This window comes from Bos javanicus, chromosome 28 (genome assembly GCF_032452875.1).
Source record: "Bos javanicus breed banteng chromosome 28, ARS-OSU_banteng_1.0, whole genome shotgun sequence".
Classification (NCBI taxonomy): Eukaryota; Metazoa; Chordata; class Mammalia; order Artiodactyla; family Bovidae; genus Bos; species Bos javanicus.
The window spans coordinates 26,025,190-26,047,062 of NC_083895.1; the positions used below are offsets into that span (position 1 = coordinate 26,025,190).

Consider the following 21,873-nt stretch of genomic DNA (forward strand, 5'->3'; position numbering starts at 1 on the left):
TGAGCTAGATCAAGTTTTTATTTTTCAGTAACAAGATTATTTTATCAAAATCTCTTAATTTCTGTTATTTTATTACATTCAGGGGGAAGGGGAAAGAATGGAGAGAAAATCTCTGTATATGAGAAACTCCTCTAAAACTAAAAGCCCTTTATAGATATTATCAAAATTGTGCTTAGAAACTATATTTAATGTCTCCATAGTTATAGCATAGCTTTCAACATTGAACTCATATTTAAAGATTAATTTAATAAAGTGATAATCACCCATGCTTTTATTTCCAGTTTCGGGGAAACCTCATTCAGTTCCTCTCCATTTTACAATTTGAGAAGTCTTTAAACTTTGTGAAAGTTATCAAAATTAGGTAATTTTAATTTTAAGGTTTAAGTTCTTAAGTATCTATCATGCTATAATCAACACAGACCTATTATTCTGTAGAAATAATCTAAACATTTTGTCATTATTGCTATTTTGTGACAGCATGCAAGACGACAGCCTAGAAGCTTCTACTTCCATATCTCAGCTTCTGAGAGAAAGCTATTTGGCTGAAACTAGGCATCGGGGAAATAATGAGAGGAGTCGAGCAGAGCCTTCCTCCAACCCTTTCCATTTTGGGGGTTCTTCTGGAGCTGCTGAAGGTGGAGGAGGCCAAGATGACCTTCCAGATCTTTCAGCCTTTCTGAGCCAAGAAGAATTAGATGAAAGTGTCAATCTGGCAAGATTGGCAATCAATTATGACCCTCTGGAGAAAGCAGATGAAGCTCAAGCTAGAAAACGTTTTTCTTCTGATCAGACGAAACACTCATCTATATCAAGTTTTGACCCTAACTTCTGCCAGGATAACTCTCAAAGCCCTACCAACTCTAAAGAGAGCCTCCAGGAGACAAAAAGGCCACAGTACAGTTCTGAAGCCCAGTCCAAAAAAGTATTCTTAAATAAGGCTGCCGATTTCATCGAAGAGCTCTCATCCCTTTTCAAAGCCCATAGCTCCAAAAGGATTAGACCTCGTGCCTGCAAAAACCACAAGAGTAAACTGGAATCGCAAAACCAAGTTATGCAGGAAAACAGCTCCAGTTTCCCTGATTTATCAGAAAGAAGAGAAAGATCTTCAGTTCCCATACCTATCCCTGCAGATACCAGGGATAATGAAGTGAACCATGCGCTGGAACAGCAGGAAGCTAAGAGGCGTGAAGCTGAGCAGGCTGCTGGTGAGGCGGCCAGTGGAGACACCACCCCAGGGTCCTCTCCTTCTTCTTTGTACTATGAAGAACCTCTGGGGCAACCTCCCCGGTTCACACAAAAGTTACGGAGCAGAGAAGTTCCAGAAGGAACCAGAGTACAGTTGGATTGCATAGTGGTAGGAATTCCACCACCTCAAGTAAGGTAAAAATGTCCCATTAGTAATGCTTGGTAATTACTTTCCATCTATTGTGATCCTTCTAATTTTATCTTTCAAGTATGTGGTTTCAAAGATTATATGCTCCCTTTGAGAAAAACAGAGTTTAAAGCAAACGGTCCAACGGAAGTATAATATTAGACACATGTGCAATGTAAAATTTTCTAATAGTCACATTTTTAAAAAATAAAATAACTTGGGGTGAAATTGATTTTTAAAACTATATTATTCAACCAATATATTTAAAAAAACTACCATTTCAACATGTAATCAATATGAAAATTATTAATAAGACATTTTATATTCCTTTTGTCACACTAGGGCTTCAAAATCTAATGTGAATTTTGCACTGACAGCACATCTCAGTATGGATGCTAAATTTTTCTAGGAAATACTTAATGTGCATTTAGAGTTCATAAAATACACAGTTGAAAAACTACACTGTAAGATCCAAATTGTTCCAAACATATTTGAAAGGTCTATCAGAACTGAATTGAGTATCAGCTTTTACATTTAAATTAATTAAGGTTAAATAAAATTAAGAATTCAGTTCCTCAGTTGCGCTGGCCACATTCCAAGTGTCCACATGTGGCTAATGACCATGGTATTAGCACAGGCCTACAGCCTATAGCTTAAAAAAAAGTCTTTATGATCTATACTCAACAAATACCTATGGTAGTTTTTAATTTAAAAAAAAGCTGAATAATAGAAAAAGTGTGATAGGATAAAGATACAATAAAATTGGTAAAGATCAATTTAAAGTTTATTTTACACGTATTTATTATATACTTTTTGACTTATTCTAGGTATGTAAGCAGGGCGTCATCTTTTTTGCAAAATAATATTATAGGGCAGTAATAGCACTTGTATTAATAATAATATTTTAAATTATGTACGCTTATTGATTAAAGGAATTCTAGTCTAAAAGCAAATTTATATATTGAATTCTGCTTTTCAGAGTCAACATAAGGCAATACTCAATACTATTTCTACAATGGCATATACATGTTACTATCTAGTTAAACAACTGAGCTCCTTGAGGAAAGGAGTGTCTCGAGCACCAGGCATAGCTCCTAGCCTATAGTAGTCATGCATAATACATTAGTCGCTAGATTATGAGTATACTAATGGATAAAGAAACAGGAAAACAAGAAACTCGACTTAGATTTCAATCAGGAGTGAGACAATTGGCCTAAGATGTGGCAAAGGGTTGGAACAGCATAACAAAGGGAAGTGTCTACCCTTCTCTACGCATACCTGATGACACTCCCTGGGACTCTGGTCAGTGATGCTGGCAAGATGTCATCATAGCACCATGATGGATACTACTCAGTGGCATCTGGTCAGTCTAAGCAAGCTGGTGAGCACTCAAGTTATGGCACAGATACGGCTTACTTAGACTAGTTCTATCCATTCCACTAGTTTCTGGACATAGATTGGACCCTTTCAAAAAAATTAGACCAGGTCACTCAAGACTCATCCTCCCCATTCTTAATCATGACAATCTCAAACACAAAAAAGACTTGGGGCTCTTGTGAGAAAAATCACTCAGGAGAATTACAAAATACTCATTCCCCCCAAAAACAAAGTAATATGGTGGTTACTCAGAAACAACTTAGTCAACCAATTAAATATTTACAAATTTAAGAGTGAAAGAAATATACACAACTACCATGCAGCAATACTCATTTTTACCTGGAAAGAATTTCTTTAGTGATAGCATTCATGCCTATATCCCAGCCACTGGTTTGATGGCAGGAAATTAATATGTATTCACTAAGTATTTTCTGAATTCATCACAGTAATCATATTAATATTAAGAAAAAACTTAGGATTGTCTAAATAGATTGTTTTTGATGTTGTTGTTCAGTCGCTAAGTTGTGTCCAACTCTTTGCAACCCCATGGACTGCAGCATGCCAGGCTTCCCTGTCCTTCACTGTTCAAACTCATGTCCATTGAGTCAGTGATGCTATCTATCCATCTCATCCTCTGCCATCCCCTCCTCATTTTGACTTCAATTTTTCTCAGCATGAAGGTCTTTTCCAATGAGTCAGCTCTTTGCATCAGGTGGCCAAAGTATTGGAGCTTCAGCATCAGTCCTTCCAATGAATATTCAAGGAATATTACTTTGAATATTCAATGAAAATTATTTTCCTACATATAAATGTATATAACTCTAATCAGAAACCAAGTATACGTACCTAGCTTTTACTCTAAACTCAGCACTGTGACCAATACAATGACAGAGGCAGTATAAACATGTGTCCCTGCTCTCAAGGAACTTGCAACCTCAATTAAAGAAATCATCCTAACTCTACTCAATACTCTGTAACGGCTTATATGGAAAGAGAATCTAAAAAAAAGAGTGGAGATATATATAGATATAGATATAGATAAACTGATTCACTTTGCTGTACACCTGAAACTAACATTACATGTAAATATACTATATTACAATAAAAATGATAATAAAGAATTCACCCTAATTTTTATAGGACAATGAAGGGCTGGAGGACTAGATAGGTCAAAGAAGACTTCAGAGACATAAGGGAATTTTAGCTGAACCTTGAAGAAAGAAGAAAGTTAAGTAGAAATGTAAATCATTTATTCATTCAACAAATACCTACTGAGTTACTAAAGTGACTCATTGAGAGTACAAAACAATTGGGAGCTACTGGAGGTCAGGGACCTTGTTTTGAAACCAAGGGTAAAACTATTCTAAGAGGGAATGAGTATTTTGTAATTCTCCTGAGTGATTTTTCTCACAAGAGCCCCAAGTCTTTTTTGTGTTTGAGATTGTCATGATTAAGAATGGGGAGGATGAGTCTTGAGTGACCTGGTCTAATTTTTTTGAAAGGGTCCAATCTATGTCCAGAAACTAGTGGAATGGATAGAACTAGTCTAAGTAAGCCGTATCTGTGCCATAACTTGAGTGCTCACAGTCTAATAGAGCAGTCAGACAGACATATGATCAAAACATTGCAATACTGTGTAATAAGGGCTGTAACAGAAGTATGCATGGAATGCAATGGCAGCTCAAAGGAAGATTGATATTTGGCCTGAAGGGCAGGATGAAGGAAGTGTTAATGCTGGAGGTGCCACTTCAGTTGAGAAAACTTAAGGTGGAAGAGGAAAGCAGGTGGAAAGGCCCAGAGACAAATGTTTTCAGGGAACTGCAGATACTTGGCTATGTGAGGAACATGGGATAACAGGTGAGGAAAGATAAGAGAAAAGACAGAAGAAGTAGGCAGAGGGACGGGTCCTTTTAGGCCAGGTCAACTCAATATGTTTATATAAAAGTACAGATGCTGGCGGAGTAATATTTTTAGATGACAGTGAAGAGACTGACCTAACTGGACAAGAGTGGAGCCAGATGATTTCGAAAAGCCTTGAAAGCAAAGTAGAATAGTTCCGACTTGGTTTCAAAATCAAGTGGAAAGCATTTAAGGTTGTGTATAAGGACATACTAAGATAAAAGGGAGAATTTAAGTAGAATAGGTCTGGATGAATGAGTTAGACCCCAAACAAATAGAGCCCCAAGGGCACTTTGGAGGCTGTGAAAGGTATTCCAGGCATCAGACACTCTGATATCAGACTGGGGTAGGGGCTGTGGGAAAGCACAGAAAAGCTGTGAGGGAGCAATATTTAGAAGAAATGAAACCAAGCTGAACTTGGTGACTGACTAGATAGGAAGGACATGAGTAAAAGACTGATTCCACAAATTTGAAGCTGGGCACCTCAGAGAACCCTGGGGTCACTGTCAAGGTCTGAGAAACTGGAGGAGGTGGATGATTTGAGTCTGAGGAGATGGAGGGCCCATATCCAATAGATAGCCAGAAACGTAGGACTGAAGGGCAAACGAGGGGGTAGTGGAACTGGAGACATTCCAAGGAATGCCCTGGACACTGGGAGATTTGGATGCAGTATCTCTGGCGTTACAAAGGGGCTATAAATACAGGTAACATTGGAACTCACATCCAGTTATGCTAGGCTGGGGCACGGTTTTTTCCAACCTTCTTTTGGCAGTAATTCCTCCTCCCATTTTTCTCCTCACAATGAATATGTTACGTTACCCCAGTACATACTTTACACACACATACACACACACACACACACACACACACACACACACACACACAGATTTCTTAAAGATGAGATTAGTGTTTCTGGGATTGAAGAGGATTGGGGTGGAGGAAGCATGCAGTCCTGCCTGCTTGCTCACCGCTGAAACTCCTAAAGCATCTCCATAGAACCCAAGAGCACAGATTTTGATTGAAAGAATGCCTTTAAAAATGCATTACAAGAATGAGGTGCTTTGGTTTGCCATAAAGGAAAACAGTACAGCCCAAAAGAAAAGTATCCTTTTTTCTATTTTTGCAAGAAAATATAACACATATACCTGGCAACTGAGGTCTAACCTTGTATGTATGTGCCTCGGTGTGTTCTCCATATTTTACCCATGTTTCTATAATTCTAGTTTAGCAAACTGAAAAATGCTTTTGGCCTATATTTGTTGATTTCCAAGTTGACTGGGAAGAAATTGTTTTGTAAGGGTAGGATCCTGTATCATTAAAGCTAGCTGTTTTTGATAGCTTGTTAATTTTGGACATAGCTTCATTGGAGGAGCTGAAATACACTCCTGCGTTACCCACAGATGAAAGAGTCTGCAGGAATTCACAGCAAATGGCCATGATCCCTTTTTGTATCCTGACTCGAAATTCTTTTCGCAGGAATGTACAGCTGGGTCACACTAAGTATGTTTGCTTGTACATAGCCCTCTGAAGCAGTAAAAACTTACCTTTTATAGATGCTGATGTCTGATTTGGCTGTTAAGTTTTGCTATTGCTACTTCTGGACGTTTGCCTATGAGTGCCATGCTGAGGAATAAAAAGGAAATAAATTAGTTATAAAAACAAAGGATATTTTAAATTATATAAAATAGTATAAATAATTATATATGATATGTAATGTAAAATATTATATAAGTATTTTTAAATGCTACATTATTTAGGGGTTTTTTCTTCTACCTTTTGGGACAATCTAGATACCTTCATTTACTCATTCACGCAACAAATGTGAAGTGTCTGTTATGTGCCATGTACTCCTAGGAAAATCCCCTGCCTTCATGTATCTTGAAAGAAAAGTGAAGTCGCTCAATTGTGTCCAACTCTTTGCGACCCCATGGACTGCAGCCTACCAGGCTCCTCTGTCCTTGGGATTTTCCAGGCAATAGTACTAGAGTGGATTGCCATTTCCTTCTCCAGGGGATCTTCCCAACCCAGGGATTGAACCCAGGTCTCCCACATTATAGACAGATGCTTTACCGTCTGAGCCACCAGGGGAGTCCTGTATCTTAGGGTCTAGTAAAGATCACAGGCAAAAATCCCACAGTATTACATTATCATAATTGTGGTAAATATTATAAAGGAGGGCGCATATAGCAAAGGGACTAAACCTTGTGAATGGACTAGGGAAGGTTTCCCTAAAAGTATTAGAGCTGAGACAGAAAAGATGATGAGAGGTTAGCCTAGCAAAGCGGGGTTTACAGAAAACTGCTGCCGGGTGAAGAAATAAGGTATATGAGGCAGTGAGACAATGATTGACTTTATGGAACTGAAGGAACTAATGCCACCAGAATATGAAGAGTAAGGAGGAAATGGTTTGGGGTAAGTTCAGAGAACAGGGATAGAGACTAGATTTCAAAAGCCTCCCAGAACAAGCTACTCAAAGTGGGTCCCTGGACCAACAGGTCAGCATCACTTGGAATCTTGGTGGATGTGCAAATTTGCAGCTTCTATGTCAGACCTACTGAATTAAGCTCTCTAAAGGGCAGGCCCGGACATTTGTGTTTTAACCAAACTGCTATTTGTTTCTGTGCTAAGAACTTTTGCAGTCTCTTTGGAGACCTCCTCACCCAGGGGGACCGGCCCTTGATTCTATTCCTTAACCCAGATGTTGCAATCTCTACTTAAGGTTGTAACACCTGATTCTCAGTCCCACTCCTCAGTACACTCCTCACAGCCTCTTTCTGTTGATGTCACCTCACCCGAGCTGGTCATCCTTTGAGGTAGGATCCGTTGTCAGACAGAAAACCAATCTACCTTGTGTGGTATCCATTTGGCCCCTGGGAAAACCGCACCTCTGCCCTCGCAAACTTCGGCAATGTAGGCTGCTTCCAGGGCAACCCTCTCCTCTTGCTCTTCCCTCTTGTGCTGTGCTTACTTTCTCAGTTGTGTCTGGCTCTTTGTGACCCCATAGACTGTAGCCCGCCAGGTTCCTCTGTCCTTAGGGATTCTCCAGGCAAGAATACTGGAGTGGGTTGCCACGCCTTTCTCCAGGGGATCTTCCTGACCCAGGGATCGAACCCACGTCTCCCACATTGTGGGCAGATTCTTTACTATCTGAGCCACCAGAGAAGCCCTCTTCCCTCTTGGGCAATGCTAAATATCATTTCACTTTGAAAGTTTCCAAGGCAAGAGTTGGGTGAAGCCTCTGTGCTGCCACCAACTCCAGGGGCTACAATAGAAGATCTCCAAGGAATTCCGTAGAAGGCCCTGTCATGTGGCCACTGACCTTCTCTAATCAATCTCCCAACCTCCTCATCTCTACTCCCAAAATGGACAAGGATCACCAGACTGAACTTTCTGAATTGCTTTAGAAGTGCATTTTTAAATAAATACTGAAGAATATCTAGAAGTACAGATACAGTATAAGAGTAATGGCACATCTATCTATATGCCCACATTAGTATTCTTTTTAAGTTGAGTGTCTTCCTGATCCTGTCCCTTCCTTCTCCCCTTAGAGGTAACCAATAGCCCAAATCTTGTGTTTTCTCTTTAAATTTTCCTTAACAGTTTTTCTTCAGTTTAACAACATATCCTTATGTTCCTAACCAATACTGGAACAGAAGTATTTACTGGTGGAATGACAGAAAATCCTACATTGTTATTGTTGTTGTTCAGTCACCCAGTCATGTCCAACTCTTTGCAACCCTAAGGACTGCAGCACGCCAGGCCTCCCTGCCTCTCACCATCTCCCGAAGTTTGCCCAAGTTCACATCCATTGCATCAGTGATGCCATCCAGCCATCTCATCTTCTGAGGCCTCTTCTTCTGCCCTCAATCTTTCCCAGCATCAGGGACCGAAAAGCCTATATTTACATTAAAATAAGTCAAGGTGGGACACAGTAGAATATATAAAAAACACATTTGCTATCTGTTGATAATTTGTTGAAGCTAAGTGATATGCATGTAGGGGTTCATTATATAGTCTTTCTACTTTGTGGAAGTTTTTAAGTTCCCATAATAAAGTTTTGGGTTCTACCTGCCAATGCAGGAGAACTAAGAGATGCAAGTTCAATCCCTGGGTTGGGAAGACCCGCTGGAGGAGGGCATGGCAATCCACTCCAGTATTCTTGCCTGGAGAATCCCATGGACAGAGGAGCCTGACAGGGTCCATAGGATCACAGAGTCAGACACAGCTGAAGTGACTTAGCATGCATGCATGCATAATAAAGTTTTTAAAAAATAGTAAATTTTACATGTTGTAATGTGTTTATGTGAGTAGAATCATAATGTATGTATTATTCTGGTACTTGAATTTTTTTCTAAAAAGTATATCCATGATGTTGTGTGTAACTCTAGTTCATTCATTTTCATTACTATACAATATTTTACTGTAAGGCTAGAGAACTGTATTATTAACGTACATTTGGGTGGCTATCAGCTTTTTCCCTAATATGAACAATGTTATTATAAATGGTCTAGTATATTCTCCTGGTGCATGAGTATGTTTAGGTATGGAACTGCTGGCAGAGTGTATACAATTTCACTTTATAATTACACCAAATTATTTTCCAAAGGAATTGTTTCAATTTACATTCCCACCAATGTTATATAAGAGTTCTGGTAGTTCTACATCATTGCCAACATGGATTTATCAGACCTTTTAATTTTGCAGATCTGATGGGTATGGTATCTGATGAGTATGAAGGTTTTTTGTTGTGATTTAAATTTTCATTTCCACAGTTACTAATGAGGTTGAAAATTTCAAAAATATGTTTATTTAACATTTAGGGTTCATTTTCTATGAAGGGCCTGTTTACATCTGTCACTCGCTTTTTCTATCAGTTTGTTATTTTCTTATTGATCTGTAAGAATTTTAAAAATATGATTAGGAGACTAACTAGATGACATTATGTGTTATGAAAATATTCTCTCTCAGTTTGATTTGTCTTTTTATTTAAGGTATCATTTGATAATTAGATATTTTTAACTTTAGTATCAAAGTCTCCTTCATGGTTTTTAGTTTTTATAGCTTGTGCCTAGTTTACCAAGAATTTTCCACCTCGAGTTCAGTTCAGTTCAGTTCAGTCACTCAGTCGTGTCTGACTCTTTGCGACCCCATGAATCACAGCACGTCAGGCCTCCCTGTCCATCACCAACTCCCGGAGTTCACCCAGACTCACGTCCATCGGGTCAGTGATGCCATCCAGCCATCTCATCCTCTGTCGTCCCGTTCTCTTCCTGCCCCCAATCCCTCCCAGCATCAGAGTCTTTTCCAATGAGTCAACTTTTCGCATGAGGTAGCCAAAGTACTGGAGTTTCAGCTTTAGCATCATTCCTTCCAAAGAACACCCAGGGCTGATCTCCTTCAGAATGGACTGGTTGGATCTCCTTGCAGTCCAAGGGACTCTCAAGAGTCTTCTCCAACACCACAGTTCAAAAGCATCAATTCTTCGGCGCTCAGCCTTCTTCACAGTCCAACTCTCACATCCATACATGACCACAGGAAAAACCATAGTCTTGACTAGGCGGACCTTTGTTGGCAAAGTAATGTCTCTGCTTTTGAATATGCTATCTAGGTTGGTCATAACTTTCCTTCCAAGGAGTAAGCGTCTTTTAATTTCATGGCTGCAGTCACCATCTGTAGTGATTTTGGAGCCCAGAAAAATAAAGTCTGACACTGTTTCCACTGTTTCCCCATCTATTTCCCATGAAGTGATGGGACCGGATGCCATGATCTTCGTTTTCTGAATGTTGAGCTTTAAGCCAACTTTTTCACTCTCCACTTTCACTTTCATCAAGAGGCTTTTGAGTTCCTCTTCACTTTCTGCCACAAGGGTGGTGTCATCTGCATATCTGAGGTTATTGATATTTCTCCTGGCAATGTGGATTCCAGCTTGTGTTTCTTCCAGTCCAGCGTTTCTCATGATATACTCTGCATATAAGTTAAATAAGCAGGGTGACAATATACAGCCTTGACGTACTCCTTTTCCTATTTGGAACCAGTCTTTTGTTCCATGTCCAGTTCTAACTGTTGCTTCCTGACCTGCATACAAATTTCTCAAGAGGCAGATCAGGTGGTCTGGTATTCCCATCTCTTTCAGAATTTCCCACAGTTTATTGTGATCCACACAGTCAAAGGCTTTGGCATAGTCAATAAAGCAGAAATAGATGTTCCACCTCGAAGAACTCAATAAATGTTAATAAAATTTAAAGCATAGACATACCCTCCCAACTTGTACCTCCATACTGCCATGTGTGAAACATAGCCAATGGACATGAAGACTTAAGTTTGTTACCTCGGTAGTGGTCAAACAGGACATACAAAACATTAAATTTTTTACAAAATCTGACATAACTTTGAGTCCTGGTAAAAAGTATCTACTGTTATTTTACTGTCCAATGTACTCCAGTTGCACTTTCTATATGAAGTGATGCATGGAGAGAGTGAAGATGTCATTAAGAATTGGCTTGGCCAAAAAATGGAATCCAGTTTTTCTATAACATCTTATGGAAAAACTTAAATGAACTTTTTGGCCAACCCCAAAAGTAAACTACCATTTAGCTGTTTGAGACCTTACACTCTTTACCCAAGACATCAGGCATCCTTAGTGAAGACCCAGCACAGTCATAAATAAGTAGATAAAAATAGATCAGGCATCTAGTCCCCAAGCCTTCTTGAAAAATGAAAATAAAACAGACTTAAGGCTATAATAATCCTAATTTGAATTCATTCATTTAACATCTATACAACAAACATTTTTGGGAACAGCTCTGATGTGTCATACCCTGGGCAAGGAACCAGATAAACAAGTGGTAAACCAAACATGTGTGATAATCTCTGCCCTGTGGTGTTTATTGTCCAGTAAGGGGGAGAGATATTAAACAAATAAACCAATAAGTAAGCTTATAATTATAAGTGATATGTAGGTTCTGTGAAGTAAACAAACAGGGTATTAGAAGAGAGAGTAATAAGAGGTATGACAGGGACACTGGAAAGGCTAGGGCAGGGTTAAAGGAAGAGTCTGAGTAATCATTCTTTTAAAGAGCATTATTACTGGTAAGTCAGAAAAACACATTCAAATTATGTTTAGGAGTTGATAATGTGCTAAAACAATGAGTCATGATATTGAGCCACACCATATTTTAGACAAAACAGTACCCTAAGAGCCGAATGGTGATCTGCAGCTTAAAAGGCCAGATAAATCCGAAACATGTGTCTCTTCAGTGTCTTCATTTCCAGGCTTGGTAACTACCCAAATGACCAGGTCTGGCAAGCTGTCCTTAGTGCATTAAAGATGGATCCTTCTTTATCATTTGGATTTGTCCCATTTCCCCAGATCACTGACTCAGTTCCGCTGAGCCATGAATCACGCCTGGCACCCACTGCTACTCTCTAAGTGTCATGAAGATTTGGAGTTCTAAAAACATGCAGCCGGGCAGGGTACTTATATGAAAGCATTCCCTAACATAGATAGACGTTGGAGGAGAGCATGTTTCCTCCTGACCCTCAAACGTCTTCAGCGTCGCTGGGTACATTTTAATATGTTTCTCAGAAGGTAGCCTGACCAGTGCATTATTTCTGAGTGGGTCATGGTGTTAAAGTAGGGGTGACGACGGTTACTGGCTGTCCTTTGGGGCTGGCTGAAGCCATCCTGGGCATCTGAGTAAAGACAAAAATGCTTCTGACGGAGAGTTTGGGCATTTGAATCACTCCACTTATCACCTTCAGGCTGTCCAATTGCTCACAGATGTTTCCACTCTCATTTTGGTAAAGAAGAGAAACGTTATCTAAAGAAACAACACAACCTTGTAACGTTTATATAAGGGAAGGTATTTGTATATCTGTTTGAAATAGTTATTCATATTTGCCTTCTCAAATGAATAAAGGTACATTGCTTAAAAAGTCAAATAATATTTTTTTGAAAAAAGACCACTTTCGACTCCTTTGGCAGTTTCCTATTTATTCGTCTATGAATTTCTAAACAATATGCCAGTGGTTCTCAAACTTTTTGTTCTCAGGACCCCTTTACGATCTGAAAGTTATTGAGACCCAAAAGAGGTTTTATCTATGTGAATTATATCCATGATTATCATAAGTTAAAATTGAGAAATATTTTAAACTGTTATTTTGAAATGAATAAGAAAAAACTATGATAAACATGCTCACATAAATAATTTTAAGAAAAAATAACCGTATTTCCCCTCAGATTTTGAGTTACAAGAGTGGCATTGTTTTATGTTTTTTGCAAATCTCTTTTAAAGTCAGGCTTAATAGAGAACAATTGGATTCTCATATTTGCTTCTGCATTTGGTTTGTTGTGATATGTTTGGGTTGAAGTTAATTTTTTAAATATGGCATTGTACACGTATGTAGTTAGAAACAGGAGGGATATTTTAATAGACTTTTCAGATAATGTGGCTATTCTAACTTGATATTACATGAAAATTCAACTAGGAGTAGTTTCTTAAAGGTTAGTTGCAGTATGAAATCTGAAACCATACCAATGAACTTTTGTACCCTGCTATAATAAAACCCTTTGTCTGTCTTGAACTTCGAATGGATAACATCATGCATTGGTCATTTGGAAAACAAAGTCTTCCAAATTTTGACACATTTTATTATATATTTTTAAATCATATTTGTTAATATCATCACTGATTTCACCAAAAATCTCTTTGTGTATTGGGAAGTCCTAAACTCACTGTGGGAGATACAAGCTTTCCAAAACTCTAATTTTTCCTTAAAAGTTCCAGTTTTTTTCCTTGACAACAAATGTTATCAGTTATTTTTGCTTGAAAGAACAGGCTTACCTCCTTCATTTTTTGAGAAAATGTCTGCCAAATACCCAAATCTAAATAACCATAATTTGTCAGCTGTTCTTTCAAGATATTGTTTCATGCATTAGGTGCCTGCTGCTGCTACTGCTAAGTCGCTTCAGTCGTGTCCGACCCCATAGAAGGCAGCCCACTAGGCTCCTCTCAGATCAGATCAGTCGCTCAGTCGTGTCTGACTCTTTGCGACCCCATGAATCGCAGCACACCAGGCCTCCCTGTCCATCACCAACTCCCGGAGTTCACCCAGACTCACGTCCATCAAGTCAGTGATGCCATCCAGCCATCTCATCCTCTGGCGTCCCCTTCTCCTCCTGCCCCCAATCCCTCCCAGCATCAGAGTCTTTTCCAATGAGTCAACTCTTCACATGAGGTGGCCAAAGTACTGGAGTTTCAGCTTCAGCATCATTCCTTCCAAAGAAATCCCAGGGCTGATCTCCTTCAGAATGGACTGGTTGGATCTCCTTGCAGTCCAAGGGACTCTCAAGAGTCTTCTCCAACACCACAGTTCAAAAGCATCAATTCTTCGGTGCTCAGCCTTCTTCACAGTCCAACTCTCACATCCATACATGACCATAGGAAAAACCATAGTCTTGACTAGACGAACCTTTGTTGGCAAAGTAATGTCTCTGCTTTTGAATATGCTATCTAGGTTGGTCATAACTTTCCTTCCAAGGAATAAGCGTCTTTTAATTTCATGGCTGCAGTCACCATCTGTAGTGATTTTGGAGCCCAGAAAAATAAAGTCTGACACTGTTTCCACTGTTTCCCCATCTATTTCCCATGAAGTGATGGGACCGGATGCCATGATCTTCGTTTTCTGAATGTTGAGCTTTAAGCCAACTTTTTCACTCTCCACTTTCACTTTCATCAAGAGGCTTTTGAGTTCCTCTTCACTTTCTGCCACAAGGGTGGTGTCATCTGCATATCTGAGGTTATTGATATTTCTCCTGGCAATCTGGATTCCAGCTTGTGTTTCTTCCAGTCGAGGATTTCTCATGATGTACTCTGCATATAAGTTAAATAAACAGGGTGACAATATACAGCCTTGACGTACTCCTTTTCCTATTTGGAACCAGTCTGTTGTTCCATGTCCAGTTCTAACTGTTGCTTCCTGACCTGCATACAAATTTCTCAAGAGGCAGATCAGGTGGTCTGGTATTCCCATCTCTTTCAGAATTTTCCACAGTTTCTTGTGATCCACACAGTCAAAGGCTTTGGCATAGTCAATAAAGCAGAAATAGATGTTTTTCTGGAACTCTCTTGCTTTTTCCATGATCCAGCGGATGTTGGCAATTTGATCTCTGGTTCCTCTGCCTTTTCTAAAACCAGCTTGAACATGAGGAAGCTCACGGTTGCTCTTCCATATTCAGTAGAAATGCTGTGTGATACCTCCCATTTCACCACTCAGAATGCTAAAAAGATGTGGACTCAAGGTTGAGATGACTTTTACTGCTTAATCAATGACATTTTTAAGTGAACCTGGATTTTTTTTTTTAAACTGCAAGTGTGACAATGGAAAACACAGTGACCACTCATCAGCTTTATGCTGCTAAAGCACCAACAATTTTACCCATTGTGGCTTTTGCACCATCAGTGTAAATATCAACACAGTGAAAAGGCAAATAGTATCTTAGTATTATATGAAAATAGTTTTGTCTTCATAGAAAGTGAAAAGAACCACTGTAATATGCTTATAAACCACAATTGCTTGGTATGTTAATGCTATTTTTTCTTGACTTCCTGTTCCAGAAGATGGTGGGTTAGCACCCCTTCACCAAACCAGAACTTCCGTTGTTCCTTCCTTCATTGCCTCATATCACACTGTTGTTTTAAAAATTTTTAATGTATAACTTCTTGTCACTATGTAAGTATCATTTTCTGCCAAATCCAATAGGGAGAAGTGACTGTTTTCTTGCCTGTACAACTTTTTTCACCTGGAGTTGATGACTATTGTTTTTATGTGCTTGGCTCTCTGGTCTTGTCACAATTTGTCTCAGTTTTCCAATACCTTTGTAAAACATGTCCTATTAATAAATAGTCTGTTTCATGCAGTTAAGCCACCAAGCCCATTTGTTTTTTCCCTGGAGAAACTCTGCCTGAAGCCCCTTTTCCTCTTGCTCCAATATGGAGCAGTTGCTCATGCAGCCAACAACTCAGCCTTCATCCTAGGGCATCTCTTAACTGCTCAGAGGAAAGGATGCGGCCTGCTGTGGGAATATAAATACTCATTTTTTCAACCTGAAATCAGTGACCCTATTTTAAGCTCTATATCTCCTCCCCTATTCTTAGTGTTTCCACCAAACTTGCATCTTCAAATCCTGTAACTTTCTGGGGTTCTACTGCACAAATTGCCTTCTTCTCAATGACATCCCCAAGCAGGCACCTGGTATTCAGATTTTTCACCTCTCCTGGCTTCTCATTCTGCTTTCCACCTTTCAAAAGTGATTGAGGCCTCAGGTCTGCTCTTGTCTCCCTCCTCATTCTTTTTGTCCTTGTGATTTTTTTAAATCCCTTTAAAAATCTCCTTTATTCTCATGTTAGGGTCATTGTCAGTGGAAATGTTTGTCTGGATGCTCACTATTTGTATTTACAACTACACATACTCTGAGGGTGTGCTCCTACAAGTTCCATGGGGTCTTGCTGAGACTGATGCTCTGGGAGACTTAGGGACCCATTTCAGCAGCTGCATGCACCTCTGCTGCCACAACAGAGCAAACACTGGCATAGGATTTAATGAAAGCAAATAAAGTACTCACAAAATATTAATGATCAATTATTTCCATCATTTGTTCTTTCAACTAATCCAACACGTATTTTCTGCATACCTACTACTATGTGCTAAGATGTTGTCATAGGTGTGGGATTATATTCATAAGACTGACAAGATCCTCTAATGGACTTTACAGCTTAGTAGGAGAAGCAAACGATAACAAAATAAGCAAGTATGTAAGATAATTTCAGATGATAATAAGTGCTGTGAGGATAACACAAGAGAATAATGTGATGGTGTCTGAGGATAAAGAAGCTACATTAGGAAGAGAAGATGACATTTGAACTGAGGCCTGACTGATGAGAAGGGCCTGTTTTTATAAAGACTGGGGGATAAGGATTTTAGGAAGTACAAATATCCTAATATGGAGAGTAGTTTAATATGTTCAGAGAATAGGAAAAAGACCAGTGTGGTTGCAACATAGTGAAGGGAGAATGATGGGAGAGGAGATCCAGAAGTAAAAGAAGGCAGGTTTGGATATTATCCCAAGTAGAAGTGTTAATTGAAACTAAGGGATGAGACAATGGCCAAAAGAGAGAATGTATAGAAAACTGTCCGAGCTTGTCAGGTACCATCTCTACATACAAAGGAGCTTAAAATTTAGTGAAACTGGTGAGACAAATTCTCCCAAATCAAGAATAATCAAGATCAGATCAGATCAGATCAGTCGCTCAGTCGTGTCTGACTCTTTGCGACCCCATGAATCGCAGCACACCAGGCCTCCCTGTCCATCACCAACTCCCGGAGTTCACTCAGACTCACGTCCATCAAGTCAGTGATGCCATCCAGCCATCTCATCCTCTGGCGTCCCCTTCTCCTCCTGCCTCCAATCCCTCCCAGCATCAGAGTCTTTTCCAATGAGTCAACTCTTCACATGAGGTGGCCAAAGTACTGGAGTTTCAGCTTCAGCATCATTCCTTCCAAAGAAATCCCAGGGCTGATCTCCTTCAGAATGGACTGGTTGGATCTCCTTGCAGTCCAAGGGACTCTCAAGAGTCTTCTCCAACACCACAGTTCAAAAGCATCAATTCTTCGGTGCTCAGCCTTCTTCACAGTCCAACTCTCACATCCATACATGACCACAGGAAAAACCATAGTCTTGACTAGGCGGACCTTTGTTGGCAAAGTAATGTCTCTGCTTTTGAATATACTATCTAGGTTGGTCATAACTTTCCTTCCAAGGAGTAAGTGTCTTTTAATTTCATGGCTAAGAATAATCAAAGACAGTGTATAATCAAGACTTGCATGACATAATATAGGTTTTTTAAAAAAGTAAAGTGACAAAAAAAAAAAAAAGGTAAGGTAACAATCACTGAGAATTGATGATAAAAGGTGCTTTGCATAGGAGGTGATATCTGAGCCAAACTAATGGATGAGTTATATTTACAGTAGCTGAAAGGTGAGGAAGAGAATCTCAGAAAGAGACAAACATGAATAGAGGCTTGAATGTAGAGGTGAATATGATGTATTTATTGAACAGCAGAGGAAAGTTTATCTCTTGAGAAGTCATTGAATAGGTGAGTTTTCTTAAACGTGCTTTAGAATCTTGCTTTACAAACAGTGGGAGGGAAAGGTTCAGGCATTGAATGGTTAGATCTGAAATTACAAGAAAGATTAGCAATTGCCAGGACTCCTTCATTCTTGCCATTGAATAATGGTAATGTCTCCTCCCCAATTACTTCTTATGATGATGCTGATTAATAATTATTACTTAAATATGGAAACAATTATAAAAGGGGTACACTGAGACATCTCACATTTGTCTTCATTCATCTTGTTTCCCCTCACCCCAATAGGAAGCCACTTTGATTTTCACTTTATTCTTTTAGTTTTCTTTATGTATATGCAAACAACATGGCTATATCTGATTTTTTGCCCCTGGGTTGACATCCTTGTGCTACTGTAACAGAGCACCACAAACTGGATGGCTTTCACAGCAGAAATGTACTGTCTCACAGCTCTAGAGGCTAGGCGTCTGGAATCAAAACATCAGCAGGGCCGTGCTCCATCTGAGATTCCAAGTGGACTCCTTCCTAGTCTTTTCTAGCTTCTGGTGGCAGCGTTCCTTGGCGTTCCTTGGCGTTCCTTGGCATTCCTTGACTTGCAGCTGCATCACTCCAGTTTCTACCTGTGTTATCATGTCATTCACCCTGTATGTCACTGTCCTCACTTGAAGTTGTTCTCTTCTTGAAGAACTCCACTCATATTGGATTAGGGCCATGCTAATAACTTCTTCATAACTTGATTTTATCTGCAAAGACCTTATTTCCAAATAAGGCCATATTCCCAAGTACTTAGGACTTCAACATATCTTTCGGTGGGGGAATAATTCAATGCATAACAACCCACAATTCTTATACAAAAGCTAACCCTCTCCATGTACTATTTCATACCTTACTGTTAAATTCTTAACTATGTATCTTCAGGTTCTTTCCATATGAGTACATAGTGATCTTTTCCATTCTCTTTCTAGAGCTGCATAGTGCTCTATTACGAGGCTGTTCCAGAGTTTCATCAGTCCCCTAGTGATAGACACTTGGGTCGTTTCCAACCTTATGCTATTTAAATAAGTAACCTACACATTTGTCATTTTGTATGTATGCAAGTGTATCTGTAGGCTTTTTTGGTGGCTCAGTGGTAAAGAATCGGCCTGCCAATACAGAAGACACAGGTTTGAACCCTGGGTCAGGAAGAGGCCCTGGAGAAGGAAATGGAAACCCACTTCAGTATTCTTGCCCAGGAAATGCCATGGACAGGGGAGCCTGACAGGCTACAGTCCATTGGGTCACAAAAGAGTTGGATACGACTTTGCGAATAAACAACAAGTGTAACTGTATGACAGATTCCACAAGTGGGACTGTTGAGTCAAAGGATAAATGTAATCTGTAAATTTGGTAGACACTGCCATATTTTCATAGGGGTTGTATACAACCCATTTTGCATTCCTACTAGCAGTGTATGGGGAGTGGTTAAACTTTCAGGCTTTTGCCAATCAATATCATGAACAGTGATATTTCCATGTAGTTTATTTATTATTTGACTGTGCTGCATCTTCATTGCTATGGAGGCTTTTCTCTAGTTGTGGTGAGTGGAGGCTACTCATTTTGGTGGCTTCTTTTGCTGCAGAGCACAGGCTTTAGAGCATTCAGACTTCAGCAGCTGCGGCATGTGGGCTCAAAATAGTTGGGGCTCCTGGGTTCTAGAACACAGGCTCAGTAGTTGTGGCACACAGACTTTAATAACCCAATGGCATGTGGGATCTTCCTGGACCAGGGATGGAACCCCTGTCTCCTGCATTGGCTGGTGGATTCATTATCACTGAGCCACCAGTGAAACCCCTATCTCCATGTGATTTTAATGTCTTTTCCTCTTATTATGTACCTTCACATTTTAAACATTATTTTATGCATTACTTAGCAATGGCACCTCACTCCAGTACTGTTGCCCAGAAAATCCCATGGATGGAGGAGCCTGGTGGGCTGCAGTCCATGGGGTCGCACAGAGTCGGACACGACTGAAGTGACTTGTAATAGTAGTAGTGCAAACTTCTGGTGAAAAACTTTCATAATAAAAATTTCTAACCTCAAGTATATACATCACAATAAAATACCTTAACATATAGAAATACATTTAACTTAGGTTATTTGCCAGAGTTGGGTCACTCCTAGGAAAATACGAGCCAGCCCCCTTATCTGATGATTCAAGTAACCAATCAAAATAACTTTCATTTAGCTAGGTCTGATGCAATTTTGTAATAGGGAATGAGTGTTCAACTTTAACTTCACAAACCTTTAATATTCCTTAGATTCCTTCCAAATAAGCTAAAGTAGCACTTACTGAATGCATACTATAGAATGCTGTAGGTGAAGTTCCACATCAAAGACCCTGCTCTCCGTGGTTGGCAGTGTTCGAAATCTCTTCATCTTCTTTTGGTTGTATCATTCTTAATAGGAGCTGCTTTCTAATTTCCTGAATATAATGTCACCGTGACTTGAATCCTGCCAGCTCTTCTCATTGTTACAACCAAATTATACCATAATACTGGGTCGTTTAATGTTTTGACTCCAAGTTTGCCGCAATTTTCTTTTTAGGGAACATCTGGAGCCATTTATGTTATTACTTCTCACATTTCAATCATGCCGATATTCTTCCTTGCAGGTGGTACTGTGAAGGCAAGGAGCTTGAAAATTCCCCAGACATTCACATCATCCAGGCAGGAAATCTGCACTCACTGACCATTGCTGAAGCCTTTGAAGAGGACACTGGACGTTATTCCTGCTTTGCTTCTAACATCTATGGGACAGATTCAACTTCTGCTGAGATTTACATAGAAGGTAAAGCAAAATACTCTTGGAGCATGGTACTTACTAATAAGATATATAGTTATAATAAATAAGTTAAATACATACATAATAAATATTTATTAAGGGCTTTCTCTACCACACACTCTTCAGTGAGGAAAACAGCAGTGAGACAAATAGACAAAAATCCCCAGGTTCATGGACAGATGGCAATAACACTGTCATAGGAGAGAAAATAAATGAGATAAACAAAATATATACTTACGTGAGATACATGAAATAGTTCTAATACAAATTCAATGTGTGTGTGTGTGTGTGTGTGTGTGTGTGTGTGTGTATGATAAGGGAGATGGTTCTCACACCAACAAACAATTTTTCATGGCACCAATTTGGTTTCCTACAATTTAACTCAGTTCTGACCCATCTACCTGGAGATAAGGTCAGATCCAACAAGTTAAGAGCTCAGTCCCACAGGACTGCTCCTACCCCACTTCAGATGCCAATCACAGGGAGTAGGTGCCCAGGTCACCCACAACATCTGTCTGACTTGGCTACAAATCGGAGGTTCTCACAACCCCCTTTTCAGGTTCAATTAATTTGTTAGAGTTGCTCACAGAACTCAGGGAAACACTTATTTATGTTTGCCAGTTTACTATAGGGTGTGATAAAGGATACACGTGATCAACCAGGTGAAGTGATACACAGGGAGAGGTGTGGGAGGCTCCTGAGCACAGGGGTTCTGCCACCGGGAAGTCGCCGTGTGCAGTCCTCCTAGTGTGCTTGTGTTCATCAATCTGGAAGTTCTCCAAACCCCACACTACTGAGACTTTAAGGAGGTGTTCTCACACAGGCATGATCAGCTCTTAACTCCATTTCCGGCCCTCCTCCCTTCTCTGGAGTACTATGTGGTAGAATTGAAAATTCCAAGCTTCTAATCACCGTAGGGATTTCCAGGTGGTGCCAATGGTAAAGAACCCGTCTGCCAGTGCAGAAGATAAAAGAGACATTGGTTCAATCCCTGGGTTGGAAAGATCTCCTGGAAGAGGGCATGGCAACCCACTCTGGTATTCTTGCCTGGAGAATCCTTTGGACAGACGAACCTGCTGGGTTACAGTCCACAGGATCACAGAGAGGCGGACATAACACAGCTTAGCACACACACATACAATCACAGCTTGGTCTTCTGGGTGACCAGCCCCCATCCAGAAGCCACCCAAAGTCACCTCATTGGAACGAAGATGCTCCCAGTGCTCTCATCACTTAGGAATTTATTAGAGTTTTAGAAGC

General features: G+C 39.8%; 1 protein-coding gene across 3 annotated transcripts in view; it reads left to right on the plus strand.

Moving 5' to 3' along the window:
* The window catches only part of MYPN (myopalladin), a 114,458-nt gene that overhangs the window by 28,122 nt on the left and 64,463 nt on the right, over window positions 1-21,873 (plus strand). For 2 of the 3 annotated variants that reach the window (XM_061405132.1, XM_061405133.1), the window contains exon 2: window positions 20,444-20,619. Coding sequence is in view for 1 of the 3 variants with exons in the window: in XM_061405130.1 (XP_061261114.1) it covers window positions 479-1,380; window positions 20,444-20,619 (1,078 nt within the window). In the remaining 2 variants the exon portion in view is untranslated. Of the gene's footprint in view, window positions 1-477; window positions 1,381-20,443; window positions 20,620-21,873 lie in introns of all 3 variants that reach the window. The other variant, XM_061405130.1, reaches the window with a different exon arrangement.